Source organism: Asterias amurensis, chromosome 18 (assembly GCF_032118995.1).
Source record: "Asterias amurensis chromosome 18, ASM3211899v1".
NCBI classification, from domain to species: domain Eukaryota; kingdom Metazoa; phylum Echinodermata; class Asteroidea; order Forcipulatida; family Asteriidae; genus Asterias; species Asterias amurensis.
In genome coordinates, this window is record NC_092665.1 from 9,821,814 (window position 1) to 9,834,976 (window position 13,163).

The window sequence follows — 13,163 nt, forward strand, 5'->3', positions numbered from 1 at the left end:
CCATAAAACTTGTGTGTTAGGTCTGGTGATGATAGGGATGAAAAGCCGTCTGAGCATTAGAATGCAGAAACAATATGGATATAACGAAGCTATAATTGAGTTGCTTTTTAGGTACAATAACCATGATAGCAAGAATAGGTGCATCATAGCTTGAAAAAGCATTAAGTTCCAACATGTGAGACGGGGGAACATCACCCCTCAGATTCACTAGATTGCACCAGAGAACGTCTACGGGCAAAACAAATTCCCGGGGCTCCACAGTGGGCCCCGGACCCCACGCCGTAAATGTTATGCCCCCCCCCCCACCTTTCAAGACGGATTGACACCCCTGCAAGAGTATCCGCTATCTTTAGATAATCGGTATCGTTGCTCTCAAAAGCCTCGATCAATCTTACCCTGTCTACATGTCTTACTCAGTTGTAATGCCCACGGGCCGCCATCTTATTGGTCTGAAAACCTGTCAGAAATATATCTGAGAAAACAAGGTGATATTCATTCACAGATTGAAAACGGCAGTTGTAGTTAACTCTAAGATGCCCAGGCTTTTATGTAAGGAAATGCTTGAAAAAAAATGATGAAAAATTTGATGAAAATGAATGCGCGACTAACCCTTGCAACTGCTTCAGACGAAAATGAATGAACATTACATTTCAACATTTGTAACTTTAATGCACCTCTTCGAGTAAAGCTAAGACATGGGATAGTGCTTGCATAATGAAATTGAGCGATTCTTTTTAATTTTTGTATTACAATCTGCGTGACATTTCAACTTCGATCTAAATTGAATGAACCTGACGTTAAATTGATTGAAACTTTTCTTACATTGGCCGGGAAAACCTATAATAATTTAATACAAAAATAAAAATCATTTGTTTTCTCTGTCAAAGGTGCTACTCAGTCTGGACTCCAAATTGCAGAATCTGGAGCTTTGTGGCTAGTTTCAACTGAAAGTTCAAAACAGCCTGAAAGCGCAACTAGCACCGAAAACGCGGACGTTGCGCAGATGTATGAAACAACTATCACGCAGTCTGATGACAGAACGAGGAACCTACTAAAGGGGGCGCCCTCAAGTGTCTTCCATAATCTCAAAGATCACTCAAAGGTTCCGCCTCCCACAGCTAACACCTCATTGGCCGTGGATGAAGATTCATACTGTGACATGGGAGGTAAGACCATAGTGTAATAAATGACTATTTTGTTTCCAATGCACTCCTTTAACTTAATTACGTGAGATGTTTAGGTAAGGTAATTGGTATTAACTACGTGGAAAAACAAAATAATTACATATATAGGGCAATATTGGATGGGGTGGTTTTATTAGTCAACATTGTCCCAAATTACCTAACGACATAATATCATCATTAAGGATTCATAGGATGGTTTCAATAATCAGAGTCTCATTTACTGCAGTATTGATTTCGAATGTTCAGGTCTAAACAAACCATCCAACGATGACGTAACGAGTCCACTGTTATGTGGTTTAAATGACCTTGCGTTTTTAGGTTTTTGGCTTAGATTGAATCGATGAAAAGAAAATTTTACCCAATTTTAGCGTGAGATAATGAACTCGGAATTTCTTTTCATTATTAGGCGACTGCATCTACAAAAATAATGTGCAATTTTAATCTTTCTGAGCCTCCTAGCACGGCTCTTGAATATATCATATCAGTTTGTGAATCAAGTTCCCTTAAAGTGTTACTGTTGAATGGGCGTAGCCGAAGTGTGCTCGCGGGGACACCCAATCTTTACGATCAATTTGAACTCCGGAATGGTCACAGTAGCGGTATAATATACTCCTACTGTCATTGCAAGTGGTTGATTTGCACTCTTAAGCTCGGTTCATACTTCCTGCGAATGCGAATGCGATACGAATGTTGACGTCACAAATCCGCAACGAAAAAATTGCAGCAGGGCAACTATGGGCAACTCACTTGCGAATATCGCTGCGAAAGGAGGGTTGTGACGTCAAATTCACGTCAAATTCGCTTCGCATTCGCATTCGCATGAAGTATGAACCGGGCTTTCCTTGTGTTACTTGTGCTCGAACCTATTTTGTGCGAGAGGTGGCTGAAGTAATGCTTGTTTTCGTGATGCTACTCTCACACTAGGGAGAATATGCTAGCGAATGTGCTTACGAACGGAAATATTTAACAATCGCTCAAACTTCGCACCATTCGCCGTGTCTTCATAAGCGTTGGTAACAAATTCACTACGTTCACAAGTCATTCTCCACCTCCTTGATAATATCGCTCATTTTATGCTGCTCTCACACGGCGAACATGCTTGCGATGCTAACGGAAGGAAATATTTGACAATCGCTAAAACTTTGCAACATTCACTGTGTCTTCGTAAGCGTTGGTAATAAATTCGGATCGTTCACAGATTATTCCCCACCTCCTTGATCGGTCAATTTAGAAACCGGTTTCTAAATTTTAGCGAATGTTGCTAAAGACGGTCATTCGCCGTCGAATCGTAAGCATTTGTAACGTTGGTAAAGCGTGCGTAAGCGTTGGCAACGTTCGTAAAAGGCATTGGCAAGTGTTGGTAAGAATTCGTAATGTATTCGTAAGATATTGGTAAGGAGAGGGCCGACCTAGGACGATCGAGGGGTGAGACCGAGACGAAAATATTCACTATCTAATCGCCATTTTTTGACGCTCACCGCGACTCGCTTCTTAAGTTTCAGCGAATGTTGTGATGAAGACAGTTATTCGCCTTTGATTTTAGTAAACATTGGTAATCCACTAACGTCGGTAAAGCGTGCGTAATATTCGTTTGATAGTGGTAGGGAAAGGTCGAGGGGTGACTGAGAAAATATTCATTATCCAATCGCAAATTTTGGGCGAATTCATCGCGAATTTCAAATACTCACATTCGCAAGAATACCCGCCACAGTGTGAGAGTATAGCATTAGTGACTTATACTTTTCCATCTTTGTGTTGTTATAAAACAGAAGTGAGTACACCACTGCAGGTCATAGCGGTACACAACAAACACTCTGGAGGAATCGAACACACCTACTACCAACGAAACACCAACCTCTAGGCTTGGCATGTTTCGGCTTTGATGTTTATTTGATGTATATGTGAAATATAGTTGTTTTACGCTGCATTTTTTGTTATCTAAAGGGTTAAAGGGTGTGCAAAACATTTGTACAGCTTTATAAACAAAATGTGTGTAAATTTACACACATATTTTTATTATTATATGGAGATGGGCAAGGTGGAAAACTTCCGTTCAAACATTTGTGAATAAAATAAAATGGTTTGATTGACATTATTGAGTAAAACATTATTAGTATTGATCTCACGAGACCAACATTCCATGTGTGAAGGTTTTATTCTGCACTTCTGTGGTTCATAAGGAGGGAATCAATGTGTGGTAAAGAGGTTTTAAACTAGTGTTTTAAACCCGCCAATGTCTGGTTCTTGATAATAGAGAAGTTTCGCAAGCGTGCGTTTCATAAAGGGGTAATTTACTGGGATATTCTTAATGCAGAACTTAATGCAGAACTTAAACAGTCAGTCAGTGTTTTTTTCTTTTCGTAAAAAGCTTTGAAGCACACATTGCCTTGGATCATACGCGTTGGTCTTTGAAAAGCAATGATCAACACAAACATGCCTCGAAAATGCACGGTTTTCCTTTTACCTCGTCGACTAACACGGTCGGCCATTTTATGGATGGCTGGCCGTGTTAGTTCGCATAGTAAAAGGAAAAACGTGCATTTCGAGGCAAATTTGTGTGGATCATTGTGTTCTACTTTTAAAACATCTTTCCAACCGTATGCATATTACAACAAACGGTTACAAACGCTTTTTATAGACCAACTCGTCCGATCCAAGACAACGCGTTCCTTTAAGAAGATTTTGATTGATTTATACACCACTTAATAATTATATATCTCATTTTTTAGTAATTATTTTTCTATTGCTCAGTCACACTCATCCATAATGTCCATGTCCCTTTTGTTTGTTTGTGCACGTTTTTGTGTAAATTGTCCTTGTTTTTAGGGCAGAGGAAAAAACAAGCTTTTGCTTTTTCTTTTTCCTACCTGTTAACGTCAAACTATTTTCTATTAATTGTTCATTAACTGGATTAAGTTTCTCACAGTACAAGTTATTATATGTTTTCTGAACAATGTTATCACACGTATTGATTGATGTTGACATGAAATAAATGTATCTGAAATGAAATATACAGATACAGATCACGTCAGCCGCGTGTTGGATTTTGTTTCGCAAAATATAGGTATTCACTTGAGTGCGCTCGCATTCATCATGAGTGTTTTTTTGACAAACATGACCGATAGAGACCCCGTGTTTTTTACACTGCATATACCCGTCGTTTTGCTTGCAAATGACTAACAATTTTCCGTCTATATCAAGCACGATACCATTGAAAGCAATTCCATGGGAAATATTTTTGATCTGGGACAAAAAGACAACTAAAAGTCCACAAAACACTATCCGTTTCTGTATGACGTGTATGAGTAAGCTCCCGTATCGGTATCTGTATCTGTATCCGTACACGTTCGAAACCTCTTTAATTTTACCGAAATTTTGTCAATATCGGTCGTACAGCGCCCCAGTGACAGCCATTTAACATTGTAGACAGCGCCCTCAGTTGTAAGAGGTTGGAGTGTGAATTGTTAATCAAAATGCTGAATTAAACAATAAATCAAAATCATAAGAGATAAAGAATCAAAGTCTCGCAGCTTTCACAAGAAAATGATTAAACAATAAAAAGTAAAAACACCCACATCACGGTAACTTTCCAAAAGTCCGAGCATCTATACATTTTTGAAAATCTCTGTTCAGGCCATTTGTTTCAGGACCTCTCATCCAAAAAAACCTCCATCTGGAAATGAACAACCCCGAAAACGTGTTTATGAATGGGAACAAAAAGGTAGTTCTTTTACGGCCGTTTAAACCCTTGCAGGGTCGAATTGCCGTGCGATAAAGGCCCTGTTGCCGTGTGATAAAAGCCCTCGCCTTCGGCGCGGGTCTTTATCACACGGCAATTCGACCCTGCCTGTTTTAAACGGCCGTGAAAGAACTAGTAGTATCCTTTTATTCCCTTATTCATGCACTTTGTTTTCTCCTTAGTGTGGTGCGGGTGGGTGGGGTGAAGGGGGGCTCCATGTGGCAGGACATTCTGGAAGCCATAAAAACACTTTTGTCAGCGGGTACCTTGTCCCTTGATGCTCAAGTAATGGCTTATTGGTGTACCAGTGCAGCAGTGCGCACAGCAAAGTTATGATATTATTCCTTTAATTTGCACAATAAACTATTCGCTCTACAAGTGCATCTCGAAACGGTTTTATGAATAATTTATTTCCTTGACGTAGTGTTTGTTTTGAAGCAACTTCCCCTAGTAAGAGTGATGTGGAGGAACTCGTTTTAGAATAAATACTGTGGTCTTGTTCTGGTCTTCACTTGTGAGATAGTTTCGTATTGAGAGTTACAACCATGGTTGCATTCCCTCATTATTCGTCAATACTCCTGATTCTACTGGTGAGTGTGACGATATGTTGCACGCAGGAGCTCAGTGGACATGTGTGCCCTTATATGTGAGTATTAATCACTTGGAGATAGTTGTAATGCTTGTTAAATGTATTGTTTTTACTGATTTCCTCATTTTGACATTGTCGATTAATGCATGTATGCAGGATAATTGTTCAAGCTTATTGAGTATAGGTTTTCTCGGTCAAATTCAGCAAATGTGTAGCCAATTTCATTTTTATGCGTTCGAATTCAAACTGTTTTGCCGAAACAGTTGCCTAGTACAGTTTATCTGTTTATTCTTATTTCTTTAGTCGTACTCATCTGAATTCTCATTTTAGCGAAATTACCATTTTAAGCAGCATTAAATTTCGCACGAAATAGAATGGTTTGAAGGTAAAATTGGCTTTCTTTTTTGCCGAAATTGACCGAGAAAACCTTATATCATTATCTTCAATTTGTTTAACAGTTTAATGTAAATCTGTACACTGTGCAACAAGTACCTATTAAACCATTTTACTCCGTGAACCCTCCATTTTGATTTCATTCAAGTATTTTTATGTTTTGCTTGTCAGTTGGGAAAGGTTGTTGGACAGGTGCAAACAGGGTAATCGGTGAAAATAAATATTGGGAAAATTGGACGAGGCAAAAAAAGGGGGAGGGGGAGGGGAGTAGCTGGCAGCAAAGGACCAAGTAGCCTGCGATATAGACTGATTGCGCTCCGTGCTAACGTACTATAGTGGGTGTTGGATGTAAACAAACACGGCGTACTGCATATAAACGTGAGTTAAAAAGACATGATTACTGTTGCAATTTTCGGCTAAAAGGGGACTTAATTCTCAAAATCACTGACGAATATTCCGGAGTTTATAAAATGAGACCTTACCGGTGGCTGAACAATGTCAGTAATAGGTAAACACAGTTCTACCAATTAGGACATTTCAAGAGAATTTTAACACGATGTCATGTGTTTGTGCAAGGAAAGTGTGGTTTTTCATTGCCCTCATTGTAATGATTTTGATGCCAACATTTTCAATGAAAATCTCATTAAGAAGCTGCAAATCCCTTTATTTTCACCCTCAAAATATTTGATAAGAAGGGGTAGCTGTCAGCTATGAGTAGGACAACTTTGCAATTTCTCTCGTCTTGCCCAACTTAAAGGATCACGTTGCCTTGGATCGGACGAGTTGGTCTTTGAAAAGTGTTTGTAACCGTTAGCTATAAAATGCATCAGGTTAGAAAGAAGACTTAAAAGTAGAATACAATGATCCACACAACTTTGCCTCGAAATTGCGTGGTTTTCCTTTTACTTTGCGAACTAACACGGTCAGCCATTTATGGGAGTCCCATAAATGGCCGACCGTGTTAGTCGTAAAGGTAAAAGGAAAACCACTCAATTTGGAGTGATACTTGTGTGGATCATTATATTCTACTTTTAAAATATCTTTCTAATCATATGCATTTTATAACAACCGGTTCAAACGCTTTTCAAAGACCAATTCGGCCGATCCAACGTGTTCCTTTAACGCCGTGCATAATGCAAAATCCATGGCACGTGAGCTCGCTCAAACCTCAGTATTACGTATAGTCTAACCAATACTCTCAAAAGAAACCTCTTTTGTAGTAAAATACTGGGAACATCAAACAGCAAATGTGATTTAAATCAATGTCACAATATTCAACTTCATGAAAGGGCTCCGTTTTTAGTTTTAATTTTTATTTATTGAAAATACAGCCAATTTTGGTCCATCGGCACGAGTCTTCCCATGTCTTTACTGTGTAGCTGTGTTTTTCTAAGGATAGGCCACGTGATCACATGTAAACATTGGTAGCGCAATCGGTCTATTGCCGGCAGCCGGCCGGTGCTTCTCGACAACACTGTGTGTGAAAGTTCTGACTTTTACAACGATTCTGAAAAGTGACCGAGTTTCAAATCGAAATTTAGTGTAAGTTGTTTTTATGATCCGTGTTCCGGTTGTCGGATTGTTGTGTTTTATCCACTTAAACATACGCAAAGTTCTATCGTGAATAAAGAGATTTCTGACCACCCCCCCCCCCCTTCCGTCCCTCACCTGAACTAACTTGTGAACTATACATCTACTGTTTTCAGACTTCCTTGTTTATTTTGTCACTTATTTTCATAATCTTCTAAAGTATAACGGGAGTAGAAACTGCTCAAATGTTTAGAACTACAACTTCGCGTGACTGTGAAAACGGACAACTTGAATGTGAAGTTATAAAGTGAGTTATACCTTTTGCTTTGTAAACAACTTATTACCTCGTCAGCGTGAAAGTTGATCTGTGTTGGTATTTAGATACAATTTGATTTAACTCTTGATCACAACACTGGAAATAATTTCATACCTGAAATTTTCGACCGACACTTCGGTCTTCATCAGCAGGATGACGCGGATATTGAACCCGTGACCTTGCGGACGATTGAATATCGACAGCTTTACCCCACCACAGAGACACCGCTCCTGGGGGCTTGTACCGCCCCCCCCCCCCTCCGTCTCGGTTCAGGGAGGGTTTGTAGGCTCTGATGTAGGTTGCCTCCCTAACTCCCCTTTGGAAGTATCTTGCGTCTCTGTTTAGAATAGTTACTTTGGAAATGTGTACAGTGTGGCCAGGTGACTCTATATGGATGTGTTGGGAAACCTTTGAAGAGGACGAACTGGGGCGGCGGTGCTCAAAATACCTAGTCTTGAGCGATCTCTCGGTTTCTCCGATGTAGGTTTCTGTGCATTGGCCGTGTCTGGTCTATCATTGACAAGGGATTTGGTAGACCACTCCCGTATGGTCCTTTTTGGCTGTTTTGTCCTTGGGTAATACGAGTAGTTGTCTTAAGGTAATTGTGGGTTTTGAAGCACGTGTTAATGCTGTATGAAGCAAAGATTCTTCTAAGAGCTTCCGATGTCCCTTTGATGTATGGGAGGACCACCAGTGGTTTCTTCTTTAGCGGCTGGTCAGGTTGTGGGATTTATTATTATGTTATTAGTTTTAGTGTTCTTCGGGTTGGTGACCCTCTTAAAGGCTCACTTAGGATACCCGCACTTCTGGAGAGATCAGTGGATGTGACGCTTTTCGTTGTCCTTCTCGATCTTGTTGGTGATGATGGAGTCAGCCCGATGACATTTAAAAGTGTTCTGATGACACAAAATTTATGTTCGACTGGGTGATTGGAACTAAAATTGAGATATTGGTCTGTGTGGGTGAGTAGGTTTGCAGTAGATTTGTATTTCTAAGGTGCCATCCTCATGAATCTTGGTCAGTGTGTCTAGGAATGCAAGGGTTTTGTTGTCCTCTCTTTCGGTGGTGAATTTGATGTAAGAATCCAGAAAGACGTACCTATACCACAGGCTGGAAATGGCTCGTTGTTCAAGCTATTCCATGTAGAGGTTGCATATGATGGGTGACACTGGCAATCCCATTGCTGCACCATGTATTTGTTCGTAGAATGTGCCATTGTACACAAAATAGATACAACTCGGGCATGCTTTGAGGCTAGGAGTTGGACAACCTGACAAGGTGAAAGTCGTGTTCTTTCACTCAATCCTGTATCTTATTCCATTTTAGTTTGAACGATAGGGGCTTTGTCCACCGGAACGGAAGTGAATAGGGCTGTGACGTTATATGACATCAGCTCTTCATCTTCATCCACTTTGTTGTTCTTGATGATGTCCGCAAAGTGTTTTGAGTTGACTATGTGATGTTCGGTGTCTCCTACTAGTGGTGACAATATCCCTGCTAGGAGCTTGTATGTGATGGTTCCTATGCTGCTAACTATAGGCCTGAGTGGGATGATGTTTTGTTTGTGTACCTTCGGCAAACTATAGAATTTTGGCGGTGTCTCTGTGGTGAGGTAAAGCTGTCGATATTCAATCCCACGAGTCTATGACGCGGTCTTGGGATCACGTGTCCGCGAGGTCACGGGTTCAACATCCGCGTCATCCTGCTGATGAAGACCGAAGTGTCGGTCGAAAATTTCAGGTATGAAATTATTACCAGTGTTGTGATCAAGAGTTAAATCAAAATTGTGTGTTATTACATCGTCGTTTGCATGATGTTAAATTTAATTTCTCTGCAGTGTTTTATAGTTTTCTTCTTTACTAAGATAGAGAAATTTGATTTTCTTGACATATAGGTCTACCCTTCAGTATCGTCAGCATCTGATAAAGAAAAACCGATGTTGTAATGGTTGGATTCAAACCGGGAACAACTGCTCACTCCGTAAGTAATTTTACCCACATACTCCAATAAAATTTGCGCCTAATTCAGTCTACCCGCAACCCATGCGTTATAATGAGCTTTTGCCCGGTTTTATCTGTAGGGTTTGGTGTGGTTTTTCATGCGTAACCTCGGTTTGAATATATAACTAGTCCAAAGGGCTTCTGAAATTCAGTCTTTTTCGGCCTTATCTGAAAAGTATTTACATAAATAATGTAGCAGTACATTGAAATAAGTTTTGTATGAAAAACATCGGTGCAACTCAAATTTTAAAAAGAGAAATTTGTACGTAAAAAATTGCTTCAAAAAGAAAGAAAACAAGTCACAAAAACACGACAGATTGTATATATTTGAGGCCAATTCTTGTAGCTTCAAACAATTCATTACAATTAGACAGTCTGGTAGGTTGCCCGGGGCATGGGGATAGTTTATTTCGTGGTCGGAATCAATTTTGATAAGAATTGTATGAGATTTTGCGGATTGGATTACTACCGGAGATCAGTACTATTCTTGCAATATATTACGATTTTGCAGATTGGATTTCTTCCGGAGCTCGATTTTCTAAGGGGTTCTTTCAGATACAAAATCCAGTTTGCTTATATTGGTTGCATTTGTGTAAAAATGATCATAACATCGATTTAAGATCATTATGTGTAATCAAATAGAATAAATGGCTGCTTAAGCCACTCAGTACAAACGAAGTGCCTATATAATACTTCATTTTCGTCTAATTTATTATGACAACAAACTACAAGTATTGCGGCACTTCGTTTGTACTATACATTACATTTTTTCTTTGTTTCTTGTAGTTTTTTTTTTTTTTTTTGATTTGTTTTCAGCGTGCACAGATAACACTTTTGGATTAAATTGCTCAGAAACTTGCAATTGCACATCTGACAATACCTTCTGTAGCCCAGTCAGAGGTTGTAAATGTGAGGATGGCTGGAAAGAACCAAACTGCAGTTCACCATGTGATCATGGCTCTTATGGAGAGGACTGCGAGGTGAATTGCACCTGTCTAAACGATGCGCCTTGTGATCCTGTAAGTGGGTCGTGTAACTGCACTCCTGGTTGGATAGGGTCATACTGCAACGTCACATGTCCAGCTGGTCGCTATGGTAATTACTGTCGTGAGAATTGTAGTTGTCTAGAAGGAGCTGTATGTGATCCAGTTAATGGAAGTTGTTCTTGTCAGCCCGAAAGGATCGGTCCTAACTGCACTCTCCTTGAAGAGTCTACCACTCATCAAAAGAAAGTATTGCAAGAAAGTAACCCCCCAGGAAGTAGCAGTACTGTTGGTGAGTGAAAACTATACAGTTATGAAAACTCTGGAAATAGGAACAAATACATTGAAGAAAATATTGTATTTATTTCTTACTATAATAAATGTTCACACGTACGTGTTTAGAACATAACACATGTTGTCACATGTTTTAGAGTTGGCATTAATTTTTCACTGTTTTGTAATTTCTTTCAAGGTTCCCAAAAACTTGCATTGGTTGCCGTTTCCGGCGTTAGTTTTGCTGTTGGAATAGCAATTGGGTTAATCATTTGTGTGTCATACAAACGATACAGGAGTTCCATGTCCATGTAAGTAAACAAAATCAAGATTTAAAATATAAATTACGAATTTGAAATTCATTCAACGTTTCAACCATTGTTTGGATGTTGTTGCCGTTCGATCTGTTGCTGTTGTTGCTGTTTGTTGCTGTTTGAAAATTATGTGACTATAAGTAAGGGAATGAAAGGGTAGCGACTCGTTCTTTCACGGCCGTTTAGAACCGGCAGGGTCTTGCCGTGTAATAAAAGCCTGAGCCGATGGCGAGGGCCTTTATCACACGGCAACGACCCTGCAAGGCCCGTAACAAGAAACGTCTTGCACCAAGACTAGCGCGGAGTATCCGCTCACAACCGGTTATAAACACTGGTCATTATCAAAGGTTTAAACACCCCCACGTGACGCGCACTCCACCAATAGGAATAGCGAAACTGTCTGAGGTATTTATGATGTAACTATTAAGGAAGGAAACAGGGTATTTCTTTATTATGAATGGCGATGAATGTTTTCTCTTTCGTTGATTTGAATGCTTATAATATTTTCCAGGAGAGCCAGTATAGAAGGCGTCACTGATGCTCAAGAAACCGATGGTCGAGGTCGGAACAGAGGTAGGAAACCTACAACTGTAGGCCAACTAGTTATGATAAATCATCAAATAAACAAAGTCTCACTCATTCATCTGCCCGAGTTAAATTTGGTTATACAAATAATAATATAGGTTTTCCCGGTCAATTTCCAAAAGTTTTCGTTCATTTTGATTTTCAAGAATTCGATTTCACTCGATTTTTACGCACCAGAGCAAAGTAGGGTTTCTTTTTCCTTTTGAAAGCATTCAATTTAATTTTATGGACAATCGGGACTTTGTGTTTATCATTAGTTTACGTTAAGGATAATTTTATTTCGTTTTGGTGCATTCAAACCTCCAATGTTTGCATTATTGCATGACATTCTTTTCGAGTCTTTGCACTTTTATGGCATTCAAATTTAAGAGCTGTGGAGCGCACAAACATGTGACAGTGTTTTTCCTCTCTTATTTGTTTAGTCACTCATGTTCATGAAGTGATTAATTCAAATCTAAATGATCGGTAATTTCATCTAAGGTCCTTTATTATTTATATTCTGGCTGCAAACTCTGAAAGTAACAAAGTGAATAAGCTGGATCACAAAACATAAAAACTGAACAGGATTAATGGTTTGTTTTGTTCGTTTAATCATTACATTTGTTTAAAACTTTCAACAACAAAAAGATACAAGAGTCTGACGTTCAAATCTTTCTCAAAGGCTACTGTAATAGATATGCTCTTGCTGCGGACATGTTTATTCTTTCTTTTTGTTAACTGTTCCATTTTGGGGCGGTGGTTTGGGAATACGCTATTGCTGAATTCACCTTTCGATTTCTTCACGTGCCAGACATCGGGCCACTATGTTTGGGAATAGTTGTACCATCGGATACACTTCTCTTGGGTAATTTCTCCAACGTTTCCTGCGCCACCTCCATCACACAATCACATCTCTACTCCTTTTGGAAGTCTGTGTTGACGACCAGTGCGTATATGTTGACCAGATGGCTCTTGCAGTTGCTCCTTTAATTCCAATAGTATGGGGGTCAAACGGGGGGGGGGGGGGGGGGGGCAGGGGGACATGTCCCCCCACCTTTTGGAGGGTGGGGGGACACAATATCAAATGTCCCCTCACCTTTTTGACCACCTTTATCATAAAACCCAAGTTTTGCACTGTGTAAGACGAAACCCTGGTGTCCCTACATGGGCATTAATCCTGTAAGCAAAGGATGACACAGTATCCCCCTCAAAATTGGCCCTAGATTGCATCACACAGCATCTAAAATGCAAAATTTTCCCGGGCCCTTAATCGGGCCC

General features: G+C 39.8%; 1 protein-coding gene across 1 annotated transcript in view; it reads left to right on the forward strand.

The window, feature by feature from the left end:
- Nucleotides 1–13,163, forward strand: part of LOC139950997 (uncharacterized) — a 43,685-nt gene that overhangs the window by 8,276 nt on the left and 22,246 nt on the right. The window contains exons 7-10 of the mRNA XM_071949821.1: nt 888–1,166; nt 8,535–8,676; nt 9,646–9,731; nt 10,568–11,026. Of these exons, the coding sequence (XP_071805922.1) occupies nt 888–1,166; nt 8,535–8,676; nt 9,646–9,731; nt 10,568–11,026 (966 nt within the window). The remainder of the gene's footprint in view (nt 1–887; nt 1,167–8,534; nt 8,677–9,645; nt 9,732–10,567; nt 11,027–13,163) is intronic.